Source organism: Eriocheir sinensis, chromosome 64 (genome assembly GCF_024679095.1).
Source record: "Eriocheir sinensis breed Jianghai 21 chromosome 64, ASM2467909v1, whole genome shotgun sequence".
Classification (NCBI taxonomy): Eukaryota; Metazoa; Arthropoda; class Malacostraca; order Decapoda; family Varunidae; genus Eriocheir; species Eriocheir sinensis.
In genome coordinates this window covers 565,001-577,500 of record NC_066572.1, presented here as the reverse complement: position 1 = coordinate 577,500, position 12,500 = coordinate 565,001, and the positions used below count along the sequence as shown (strand labels likewise).

Sequence of the window (12,500 nt, the reverse complement as noted above, 5' to 3'; positions counted from 1 at the left end):
ACTACTACTACTACTAACCCTTAAAATCATATTATATCAACATTACTTCCAAATCTACCAAAGCAAAGCAGATGACCCCAAATATACCTCCATTAAACCCTAGTAGCATACGTGTGACTAGGTAATTACCAGGTGCGTGCCTCTAACTCACCTGTGACTGGGTAATTAACAGCTGCGTGCCTCTCTAACTCACCTTGCCCGGCAGGTGTGTGACTTCGGCGCCACGCGCAAGAAGGGGACGCTGCTGAAGAAGAGGACGGTGTGGCTGCCGTACGCCCCGCCGGAGATCGTGGACGCCGTGCAGAACGAGGGATTCCACGCCGACCCCGCCCAGGTGAGTCCGCCACGAGCTGGGGTCGTCATGGCCAGCAAGTGACTTAATTAACCCTCGGTGCCCCGTGCTCAGGGGGGACAGTACCCCTGCTTTGCACCGGGAAAATCCGGGTCTGAACGGGGTTCGAACCTCCACCTGGATCTGGATGTATGATGCGCAGGGCGCCTTTCACGAGCATAACACGCATGTCTGTGGGTAGGCGGTGGCCGAAGTGATAGCGTACTGGACCCACATTCGCCGCGTGATGGACGACGCGGGTTCGAATCCTCACGCTACCTCGGATTTTTCAGTCACCGCCGAGTGGCTTAAAACTACCCACATGCTGTCCTGAAGACCTCCCATCAACCCGGACTCCAGAGGAAGCCGTCCAAGCGATTCAAGAACGAGTTCCGGGGGGCAGCATGAGCCAATGCAAGATGGCGCCACTATAAACACTCGCCTGCGCCAGAACGGGCTGGGCCGACCATCAGGCCCCACCGGGAAGATGCCTACCGGCGCAATAGGCAAAACAACGTAAAAAAAAAAAAAAAAAAAAAAAAAAAAACACGCAGACCTGCCAGACCGCGAAGACTGGCGGCGCGAAGCTCAACCACTGAGCTGTGTGTGTGTGTGTGTGTGGACCAGTTTTTCGCTATTCCACCAAGTATTTCTCTGTGTCATCACCGCACTGGGCACTAAAGATGTACACTAAGGCCTCCATATCACTTTCCTTCACTAATTTCAACGTAAAAACACGAAAATGTCAACCCGTGAGTGTTTGTTTACATTTTGGGCCAATGGCGGGGCAGCGCGGGGCCTCCACTCACACACACATACACAAATCCCATATTTCTTCCTTATTTTCAAGTGTCCACCGCTTCCTAAGTCCTCCTCCTCCTCCTGGGTCTTTCTTCTTCCTATCCACACGCTTGGCACTTAAAATACACCTTGAATCACGCCGTTATTGACCTTTTTCTGTCACTAAGTTCACGTGTGGTCCCGGGCACAGCTGAGGGATGACTGACCAGTACAAAATTGTCGTACTCACTCCTAAATTTCCTTCTAGTTCCACATTTCCGCCTTAAAACTCTCACAGCCACAGAGATAATGGTTCTAATTTATGTTTAGCGTTAAACTAGTTAATTATATATGCTGTTTATGCTTTAGTTAAACGTTAAGAAGCTGATGCGATGTGAGTACGGTAATTTGAAAAGCTTGCCCATTCGCTTAATCTCCACTTAATATATTCAAATAACTTCTCTCTAATGTCTAATAGCTTACCGGAGACTGATTTATATATATTTACTAACTTGGAACGATAACTTAAGTATAATCATGGAGGTATAATTGGTGGAGTTGACACAGCCCGCTAAGGAGACTGATTTATATATATTAGCTAACTTAAAACGATAACTTCAGTATAATCATGGAGGTATAATTGGTGGAGTCGACACAGCCCGCTAAGGAGACTGATTTATATATATTTACTAACTTAAAACGATAACTCAAGTATAATCATGGAGGTATAATTGGTGGAGTCGACACAGCCCGCTAAGGAGACTGATTTACATATATTTACTAACTTGGAACGATAACTTATGTATAATCATGGAGGTATAATTGGTGGAGTCGACACAGCCCGCTAAGGAGACTGATTTATATATATTTACTAACTTGGAACGATAACTCAAGTATAATCATGGAGGTATAATTGGTGGAGTCGACACAGCCCGCTAAGGAGACTGATTTATATATATTAGCTAACTTAAAACGATAACTCAGGTATAATCATGGAGGTATAATTGGTGGAGTCGACACAGCCCGCTAAGGAGACTGATTTATATATATTTACTAACTTAAAACGATAACTCAGGTATAATCATGGAGGTATAATTGGTGGAGTCGACACAGCCCGCTAATTCCATTCATTGAGGTGATGCCGACGAACTGTCAAATTTGCGGCCAAGAGATGGGTGGGCGAGCCTGGCCAAGCCCATTAATTAAGTCCGACCTGACAACACCTGACACCCGCCCGTAACAATGACAGCTCGGGCGGATTCACTTAATTGGGCTGATATCAACTCCACCAATTTTACCTGTATGTATAATAATTGTACCTGTATGTATAATAATTGTACCTGTATGCATAATAATTGTACCTGTATGCATAATAATTGTACCTGTATGTATAATAATTGTACCTGTATGCATAATAATTGTACCTGTATGCATAATAATTGTACCTGTATGTATAATAATTGTACCTGTATGCATAATAATGGTTGGCAAGACTGTACTTCTGTGTTAGTGAATGTTTAGACTAATATTAGGATGCCTTGAACCTATTATATTACAGAAAGAATGTCAAGTATATACGGCTGTGTGTGTGTGTGTGTGTGTGTGTGTGTGTGTGTGTGTGTGTGTGTGTGTGTACGCCCCTGAACTCCCTGACCCTTCCCCCCCCAGGACGTGTGGCAGCTGGGCGTGCTGGTGTACGTGCTGCTGACGGGTCGGCTGCCGTGGCAGAAGGCGTGCGTCACGGACCCGCACTACAGCGAGTACCTCAGCTGGCGGAAGCGCCGCAGCCTCCGCACGCCCAAGCGGTTCGCTAACTTCACGTCGCGGCTGCTGCGGCTGCTGAAGCGGCTGCTGGAGCCCAAGGCGGAGAAGCGCGCGGCGGCCAAGGAGGTGGTGAAGTACCTGGAGGACCGCTGGCTGGTGCGGGGCGGGCGGGGCCGCGGGGGCCAGGACGGCGGCGAGGCGGACGGCCAGAGCGTCTGCTACTCGTCCTTCTCGGCGCACTCGTGCCCCAAGGAGAAGGACCGCCTGCTGGGGCCGCTCAAGGCGCGCGGCATCGAGACCACCGTGGACCGCCTCGCCAAGCGCCAGCGCATCCACGAGTGGCTGGAGCGGTCCGCCGCCACGGCCTGCGCCGCCCACGGCCCCGCGCCCGCCCCGCCCGTGCCGCTGCTGCCCCGCGGGGAGGTCACGAGACACCCGCAGCCTGCGCAGGTACCCGCCGCCGCCGCCGCCACGCAGGACACCACGGAGGCCGCCGCCGCCGCTGCCGCCGCCCGCCGCCTGCAGTACGAGCAGGTGGCGGCGCTGGCGGTGCGGGCGGCGGCGGCGGCGGCGGCGCGGGGCGACAAGCTGCCCAGGGACGCCAACCACAACACCCGCGCCCCCCTGGCCCAGGCCGAGGATGAGAGCCCCGGGGCACGCGAGGCCCCCTGGGTGCCGCTGCAGAGGAGCAGGACCGACTCGTACCTGCTGGGGGGGTCGCCGCGCCCCCCCCGACACGACCACTCCCGGGGGGCCTCCCTGGACACCGACGACTCCGAGGACGACGACCCCCGACCCCCACGGCAACCCCTGAAGCCCCTGCCCCCCCTGACGCTGCCCCGCCCCACCCCCGCACGCTGAGGGGGGCGCACACACACACGCACACACACACACACACACGTACACACACACACACACACGGGCAAACAAACAACAAAAGACAATAACAATAACAATAACAATAGAAAAATAAATAAATAGATCAAGAAGCAAATAGAAAAAAAAAATAGAAAGAAAAAAAATAGAAATTGTTAGAAATCTTTTGATGGATTGCGATGTTTGTCTATCTGTCTATCTATCTATCTATCTATCTGTCTATATATCTATCTGTCTCTCTGTCTATCTATCTGTCTCTCTCTCTATCTATCTGTCTATCTATCTATCTATCTATCTATCTATCTATCTATCTATCTATCTATCTATCTATCTATCTATCTATCTATCTATCTATCTGTCTGTCTATCTATCTATCTATCTATCTATCTATCTATCTATCTATCTATCTATCTATCTATCTATCTATCTATCTATCTATCTATCTATCTATCTATCTATCTATATATCTATCTATATATATATATATATATATATCTATCTATCTATCTATCTATCTATCTATCTATCTATCTATCTATCTATCTATCTATCTATCTATCTGTCTATCTATCTATCTATCTATCTATCTATCTGTCTATCTATCTATCTATCTATCTATCTATCTATCTATCTATCTATCTATCTATCTGTCCATCTATCTATCTATCTATCTATCTGTCCATCTATCTATCTATCTATCTATCTGTCCATCTATCTATCTATCTATCTATCTGTCCATCTATCTATCTATCTGTCCATCTATCTATCTATCTATCTGTCCATCTATCTATCTATCTGTCCATCTATCTATCTATCTATCTGTCCATCCTATCTATCTGTCCATCTATCTATCTATCTATCTATCCATCCATCCATCTATCTATCTATCTATCGGTCTATCTGTCTATCTATCTATCTATCTATCTATCTATCTATCTATCTATCTATCTATCTATCTATCTATCTATCTATCTATCTATCTATCTGTCTATCTATCTATCTATCTATCTATCTGTCTATCTATCTATCTATCTATCTATCTATCTATCTATCTATCTATCTATCTATCTATCTATCTATCTGTCTATCTATCTATCTATCTATCTATCTATCTATCTATCTATCTGTCTATCTATCTATCTATCTATCTATCTATCTATCTATCTATCTATCTATCTATCTATCTATCTATCTATCTATCTATCTATATCTATCTATCTATCTATCTATCTATCTATCTATCTATCTATCTATCTATCTATCTATCTATAATAATAATAATAATAATAATAATAATAATAATAATAATAATAATAATAATAATAATAATAATAATAATAATAATAATAATAATAATAATAAGTAGAATTGTAATATATGAAACTATGCAATATGTGTCAAATAGTAGTAGCAGTAGTAGTAGTAGTAGTAGTAGTAGTAGTAGTAGTAGTTGTTGTTGTTGTTGTTATTGTTGTGAAATCGTAACTATTATTATTATTATTATTATTATTATTATTATTATTATTATTATTATTATTATTATTATTATTATTATTTTAAGTGCGTGAAGTAGATAACAGAAAATGACAATAGACAGTATAAATTATGGTGCTTTTAAAGGAGGAGGAGGAGGAGGAAGAGGAAGAGGAAGAGGAGGAGGAGGAGGAGGAGGAGGAGGATTTTGTATTTTATCGTAAATAAATTCCTAGAAAGAGAAAGAGAGAAAAAATATCTTTGTCTACCCTTCAGAGAGAGAGAGAGAGAGAGAGAGAGAGAGAGAGAGAGAGAGAGAGAGAGACCTACAGCTTAATCTTTCCTCCAGCACACCTTTTTCCCTCCACACAGCTCTCCTTCCCTCCTCCTTACCTTAGAAGAGAGAGAGAGAGAGAGAGAGAGAGAGAGAGAGAGAGAGAGAGAGAGAGAGATTTGACAAGGCTCGGGACAGGACGTGAAGTTAACCGAATATATCTAGAAATAACTAACCAACCAGATCACTTGTAAGAAAACGCAATATACCGAAATACGTAAAAAAACACGCTCTTTACGTTGAGACTAAGGAGAACGCTGTGGAATTCGTAATAAGGGAGAAAAACGTGAAATTACAAACACTTTTTCGATTTGGGGAACAATATTTCTACAACAGTTACTCCTACTACTACTACTACTACTACTACTACTACTACTACTACTACTGCTGCTGCTGTTACGACTACTAGAGCGGAGATAGTCATTTAAACTGGATATTTAATTACGCTGGCAACCTCCCTGGCGCCGAGATGTCGCCATGACAACCAAAGACGCGTAAACAAACCTCCGCGTCCCGTCCTCTACGTGTCCTCTCCCTCTCCTTACTTTCCTCTCTTGTAAGGTAAGGAGATTTGTGTGGAGGGGAAAGGTGTGCTGGAGGAAAGATTAAGCTGCAGGGGAGGTAAGATGGAGGTAGGGAGAAGGCAGAACCAACAGCTTAACTAGCCCCGGGAAACACTTGAAGGATGCAGGAAACAGGAAATGGATCAGAGGGAGGAAGAATGAAGGAGTGAGAGGGAGGAGGAAGGGAAGGAGGCTGATTTCCCTCCCCATGTGGTCCTGGGGTGGAGGAATTACTAACTCAACAAAACTTAACACAAATAAACTTTCCTGTGTCAGTGTGCAGCGGGTGAAACTCTGTACATTTTCCTTTCTTCGTCAGGTGTTGCTGTGACCCTGTGGCCCCCCCCAGGTGATGTGCGGCCCCCTGGATGGCTGAGGTGCACGTCATTGGCCAGGTGACAGGTGCGCGGGGCTTCCCGGACGCGTCGCTGCTCTGCAAGTGGACCCTGCAGCTAGGTGTGTGTGTGTGTGTGTGTGTGTGTGTGTGTGTGTGTGTGTGTGTGTGTGTGTTATTTTGTACTATAAAAATTATTAAGCCTTTCTGTTATTTACATCTCTCTCTCTCTCTCTCTCTCTCTCTCTCTCTCTCTCTCTCTCTCTCTCTCTCTCTCTCTCTCTCTCTCTCCTTACATCCCTTTCCTTCCCTTCCTTCCCTTCCCTTCCTTCCCTTCCTTCCCTTCCCGTCCCTTCCCTTCCCTTCCCTTCCCTTCCCTTCCTTCCCTTCCCTCACCTTCCTTCCTCCCTTCCTTCCTCCCTCCCTTCCCTCCCTTTCCACAGGGGGCGGGTGGAGGCTGGTGGAGGGTCAGGGGGAGGGTCAGACACAAGCAGACTGGTCGGAGGTGGAAGAGGACGTGACCTGGTGCCATCCGCTCGACATCCACTTATCCACGCGGGGCATCCAGGGTGAGTGTGTGCGTTTGTGTGCGTGCGTGTGTGTGTGTGTGTGTGTGTGTGTGTGTGTGTGTGTGTGTGTGTGTGTGTGTTGTATTAATATTTTTTTCTTTCTTTTCTTCTTCTTCTTCTACTTCTTCCTCTTCCTCCTCTTCCTCCTCCTCGTCCTCCTCCTCCTCCTCCTCTTCTTTAATCTAATCTCCATACTTCCTATTTCTTCAACTAACCTCCTCCTCCTCCTCCTCCTCCTCCTCCTCCTCCTCCTCCTCCTCCTCCTCCTCAGGGTGGCCGAGACTCCTCCTTCAGGTGTACAGGCAAGACGCACATGCCCGTGTAGACCTGTGTGGGTACGGGGTGGTGCACATACCTACACGGCCCGGCGCACACAGCCTCTCCTGCCCCACCTGGAGACCCCTCGGTACGCACATAGACGCACATGGACACACACACACACACATACGCACACACATTGACCTTTGATACACACACACACACACACACACACACATATGCTTACATCAGTCATATATATATACACATGGATATACGCACATAGACCTCTCATACGCACACATACGCACATGGTGGTAATATACACATGCAGAAAATAATAATAATAATAATAATAATAATAATAATAATGATAATAATTGTTTGACTTGCTAAATAACTCCTCCTCCTCCTCCTCCTCCTCTTCCTCCTCCTCTTCCTCCTCCTCCTCCTCCTCCTCCTCCTCTTCCTCCTCCTCCTCCTCCTCCTCCAGGCACCTTCTCCGAGGAGCTCCGCCGGGCCTTCCTCGGGGGCGGACCGCAGTTGCTGTCTACCGAATTCATCCACTCCCCCCTCGAACGCTACCGACTTTCTACCGTGGCCTCTGGGACGGTAGGATTTTTTTTTTTTTTTTTTTTTGTGTGTGTGTGTGTGTGTGTGTGTGTGTGTGTGTGTTACAAGTTTGTTAGACGTGATCTCTTTCTGAATCCATGCCAAATTTGTATAGGCCTACAGTCAAGCCTCCATTAGTGAAGTTGGAGGGAAGGAGGGAAGAGGAGGAGAGGAGAGAGAAGGAAAGGAGGAAAGAGAGAAGATTGTTAGTGTGTGTGTGTGTGTGTGTGTGTGTGTGTGTGTGTGTGTGTGTGTGTGTGTGTGTGTGTGTGTGTGTGTGTGTGTGTTTATAACTTGTAACTAACCCCCATTCTCTCTCTCTCTCTCTCTCTCTCTCTCTCTCTCTCTCTCTCTCTCTCTCTCTCTCTCACAGGTCTTTCTTGAACTCGGAGTAATTTTGAGAGATTTTGAAAAGTATGGAGTGATGGTTTGAGCGAGAGAGAGAGAGAGAGAAGAGAGACAGACACACACACACACACACACACACACACACACACACACACACACACAAAATGCCTCCCTTCCATACATCTTCCTCCTTCTCCTCTTCTTCCCTCCTCCTCCTCCTCCTCCTTCTTCCGATCTTCCACAGCGAGAATATAAACACCACGACTGCCCTAGAGGAAGGAAGTATAGACGATTTAAACGACAACAACAACAACAATAACAGCAGTGAAGAATTAGACTATTACTATGACCTCGGAAATAGTACAGAGGTCATAGGGGAAAATACTACTACTACTACTACTACTACTACTGTTACTACTACTGCTGCTACAACTACTGAGGAGGAAGAGGAAGAGGAGGAGGAGGAAGAAGAGGAAGAGGAAGAGGAGGAGGAGTATCTCTTTGGGGATTTTTGTCTCTGTGATCTGAAGGTAAGTTAGAGAGAGAGAGAGAGAGAGAGAGAGAGAGAGAGAGAGAGAGAGATTTTGTGATATATATATGTTTTAAAGTTAATATTTTTATTTTATTTATATTTCTTCTTCTTCTTCTTCTTCTTCTTCTTCTTAAAATCATATAATTCATCCTCTCTCTCTCTCTCTCTCTCTCTCTCTCTCTCTCTCTCTCTCTCTCTCTCTCTCTCTCTCTCTCTTCTTCTCTCTTCTTCTCTCTTCTCTCTTCTTCTCTCTTCTTCTTCTTCTTCTTCTTCTTCTTTTTCTTCTTCTTCTTCTTCTTCTTTTTCTTCTTCTTCTTCTTCTTCTTCTTCTCCTTATCTCTCTTCTTTTCCCTTCTCATCACTACTAACCTCCTCCTCCTCCTCCTCTTCCTCCTCATCCTCCTCCTCCTCCCCCAGGTCGGCGTGTGTGACATCAACTGTTGCTGTGACCTGGACTGTAGCAAAGAGGATAGACTTGTGTTCACCCGCTGCCTCCCCCGCCCCTCACCCACCCCTGGTTAGTAGTAGTGGTAGTAGTAGTAGTAGTAGTAGTGGTAGTAGGTGGTGGTAGTAGATAGGTCATGTTATATATTAGGAGAAAGAGGAGAGAGAGAAGAATAGTGTAGTAATATTGGTAGTAGTAGTAGTAGTAGTAGTAGTAGTAGTAGTAGTAGTAGTAGTCTTATAATGAATGGCTATGTACTTTGATGTCATATATATTTTTTTTGTTCAGAATTTTCATGTTTATATTTTGACAATTTTCTTGACCTTCTTATTTCAGTATTTTCCTAAGAAGGTTAAAGTCACATAACTCTCAATGCTCCCAGTAGCGAGGTATTGCCTGATATTTTTTTCCCTTCAGAATTTCCATGTTAATAATTCTGTCAATTTTCCGGAGTTTGTAATTTTAATATTTTCCAAACAAGATTAAACCCTCAGCACACTCTTATTGTTGCCCTTGAGCCGTCTCCTTTGCTATAAAAAAATACAATAACAATCAATGCTCCCAGTAGCGAGGTATTGCTTGATTTTTTTTTTTTCCTACAGAATTTCCATGTTAATAATTCTGTCAATTTTCCGGAGTTTGTAATTTTAATATTTTCCAAACAAGATTAAACCCACAGCACACTCTCGTTGTTGCCCTTGAGCCGTCTCCTTTGCTATAAAAAAATACAATAACAATCAATGCTCCCAGTAGCGAGGTATTGCCTGATATTTTTTTTTCCCTTCAGAATTTCCATGTTAATAATTCTGTCAATTTTCCGGAGTTTGTAATTTTAATATTTTCCAAAGACGATTAAACCCACAGCACACTCTCGTTGTTGCCCTTGAGCCGTCTCCTTTGCTATAAAAAAATACAATAACAACAATCTCAATGCTCCCAGACGCGAGGTACTGTATTCAACGCCAAGTCATCTTCCGCACCTCCGAGGAGCTCCAGGTGGACACTCGTCAGGGCTCCCTCACCTGCATAGCCACCGACAACCTGCCCCGCCGCACCTCCTATACCCCCGTCAAGGTACGCTCATTAGGGCACGCACACACACAAGAAACGTTTACATGCTTTAGGTTATATAAACAATGATTCAGTGATATCTATTAATTCTTTCCTTTATGATTTGTTTTAACTTCACTCAGTGTCCCTGTACTAGACATCTCACTGGGTCAGCGTGGGTAGAACTTGCCAATACCCGTGACCCCGGTTTTGAGAGTATTGGAGGTCATTGGTGAATCACTCTCGGGTCAACTGGCAACAGGAACATCAGGGATTTATTTTATTTTTATTTTTTTTGTGTGTGTTTTTTTAAGTATGTCTATAGTGTCAGTAGGCTTGCTTGAGAGGCCTGGATGGTGTTTGCCCCCAGCCCGTCATGGCAAGTGTTTATAGTGGTGCCATCTTCTCCTGGCTCATGCTGCCCCCCGGAACTCCTTCTTGATTCACTTGGATTCATGGAGTTTCACTAATGCAAGAGTTAACCAGCATCTCCACTCTTTCATCCCTGTGCTGTCCAACTCCCTTATGCAAGAGTTAACCAGCATCTTCACTCTTTCATCCCTGTGCTGTCCAACTCCCTTATGCAAGACTTAACCAGCATCTCCACTCTTTCATCCCTGTGCTGTCCAACTCCCTTATGCAAGAGTTAACCAGCATCTCCACTCTTTCATCCCTGTGCTGTCCAACTCCCTTATGCAAGAGTTAACCAGCATCTCCACTCTTTCATCCCTGTGCTGTCCAACTCCCTTATGCAAGAGTTAACCAGCATCTCCACTCTTTCATCCCTATGCTGTCCAACTCCCTTATGCAAGAGTTAACCAGCATCTCAACTCTTTCATCCCTGTGCTGTCCAACTCCCTTATGCAAGAGTTAACCAGGATCTCCACTCTTTCATCCCTGTGCTGTCCAACTCCCTTATGCAAGAGTTAACCAGCATCTCCACTCTTTCATCCCTGTGCTGTCCAACTCCCTTATGCAAGAGTTAACCAGCATCTCCACTCTTTCATCCCTGTGCTGTCCAACTCCCTTATGCAAGAGTTATACCTCCATGCTTGGACAGTTTCCTCTAGAGTCCGGGTTGATGGGAGGTCTTCAGGACAGCATGTGGGTAGTTTTAAGCCACTCGGCGGTGACTGAAAAATCCCAGGTGGTAGCGTGAGGATTCGAACCCGCGTCGTCCATCACGCGGTGAATGTGGGCCCAGCACGCTAACCACTCAGCCACCGCCTACCCAAAATATATATGGAGACGGCAAGGAAACAGAGAGAACAATGGTGAAACTGGCAAATTTGTTCCTCCGCAGTGCCGGGAAACAGGGCCACAAAATTTACCTCTTGAATATAAGCGAACATAAGTGACTTTATTGGAGTTAAGAAAGTTACAAGATACCGAAAAGGAAAGTGTGTGAACGAGAGGCTGTGAATGTTGCCCCAGCACACTACCACTCAGCCACCGCCCACCCTGTCTGCCAGTTGCCGCAAATGGGTGTATTCTGTGACCCAAACACTTGATAACAGAATTTGTGGGTGGAAAACATTTTACTAACAACTGCACACATATTAAAAACACTAATGATTTGCTGCTCTCATATTTAAATTATATTCTTTATCCCTTTCCTTCACAGCCTCAAGTTGGCCTAAGTGTACAGGTTAATTGGTTTCCAGGGTACAGGTAAACAAAGGTATCTCTCTTTCTCTCCAGGTCGCAAAAACACTGGAGGATTTCAGGAAGTTGAAGGAGAGAAGACAACCATCCTTCTCTTGGCCCATGGAGAAGAAGGAAGAGGAGGAGGAGGAGGAGGAGGAGGAAGAAGAGGAGGAGGAGGAGGGGGTTAGGTACAGATATGGTGACCCAATTTTGGCCTTTGACAGAGAAGGGAATTTGGGAAGCATTGGTGAGTGTGTGTTTGTGTGTGTGTGTGTGAGTGTGTGTGTGTGTGTGTGTGTGTGTGTAGTGTACTTACATGACATAATAAGTAGTAGTAGTAATAGTAATAATAATAATATTTTCTCTCTCTCTCTCTCTCTCTCTCTCTCTCTCTCTCTCTCTCTCTCTCTCTCTCTCTCTCTCTCTCTCTCTCTCTCTCTCTCTCTCTCCTTCCTTCCTTCCTTCCTCGCTCCCTCCCTCCCTTCATTCATTCCTTCCTTCCTTCCTTCCTTCCTCCCTCCCTTCCTTCCTTCCTTCCTTCCTTCCTCCCTCCCTCCCTCCCTCCCTACCTCCCTTCCTTCCTT

At 45.4% G+C, this 12,500-nt stretch overlaps 3 protein-coding genes across 7 annotated transcripts in view; all 3 read left to right on the top strand.

Moving 5' to 3' along the window:
• LOC126987117 (serine/threonine-protein kinase SBK1-like) overlaps nt 1-3,788 on the top strand; it is a 12,018-nt gene extending 8,230 nt beyond the window's left edge. For all 3 annotated transcript variants that reach the window (XM_050843837.1, XM_050843835.1, XM_050843836.1), the window contains exons 4-5: nt 206-334; nt 2,780-3,788. In XM_050843837.1, coding sequence (XP_050699794.1) covers nt 206-334; nt 2,780-3,736 — 1,086 coding nt within the window. In that variant the 3' untranslated portion in view covers nt 3,737-3,788. The remainder of the gene's footprint in view (nt 1-205; nt 335-2,779) is intronic.
• A 2,224-nt stretch (nt 3,789-6,012) lies between these two features.
• LOC126987116 (B9 domain-containing protein 2-like) lies at nt 6,013-8,347 on the top strand. 3 transcript variants are annotated; one of them, XM_050843833.1, is made up of 6 exons: nt 6,013-6,119; nt 6,441-6,577; nt 6,899-7,024; nt 7,296-7,430; nt 7,776-7,894; nt 8,268-8,347. In XM_050843833.1, the coding sequence occupies exons 2-6, from the start codon at nt 6,490-6,492 to the stop codon at nt 8,325-8,327; spliced, it is 528 nt and encodes a 175-aa protein (XP_050699790.1). In that variant the 5' UTR covers nt 6,013-6,119; nt 6,441-6,489; the 3' UTR covers nt 8,328-8,347. The 3 variants fall into 3 exon arrangements, with proteins under 3 accessions (XP_050699790.1, XP_050699789.1, XP_050699791.1); XM_050843832.1 differs by having other exon boundaries at nt 6,069-6,179; XM_050843834.1 differs by having other exon boundaries at nt 6,101-6,119; nt 6,471-6,577.
• A 5-nt stretch (nt 8,348-8,352) lies between these two features.
• The window catches only part of LOC126987115 (tectonic-1-like), a 7,017-nt gene continuing 2,869 nt past the window's right edge, over nt 8,353-12,500 (top strand). Inside the window, exons 1-4 of the mRNA XM_050843831.1 lie at nt 8,353-8,772; nt 9,192-9,291; nt 10,160-10,293; nt 11,971-12,163. Coding sequence (XP_050699788.1) covers nt 8,407-8,772; nt 9,192-9,291; nt 10,160-10,293; nt 11,971-12,163 — 793 coding nt within the window. The 5' untranslated portion in view covers nt 8,353-8,406. The remainder of the gene's footprint in view (nt 8,773-9,191; nt 9,292-10,159; nt 10,294-11,970; nt 12,164-12,500) is intronic.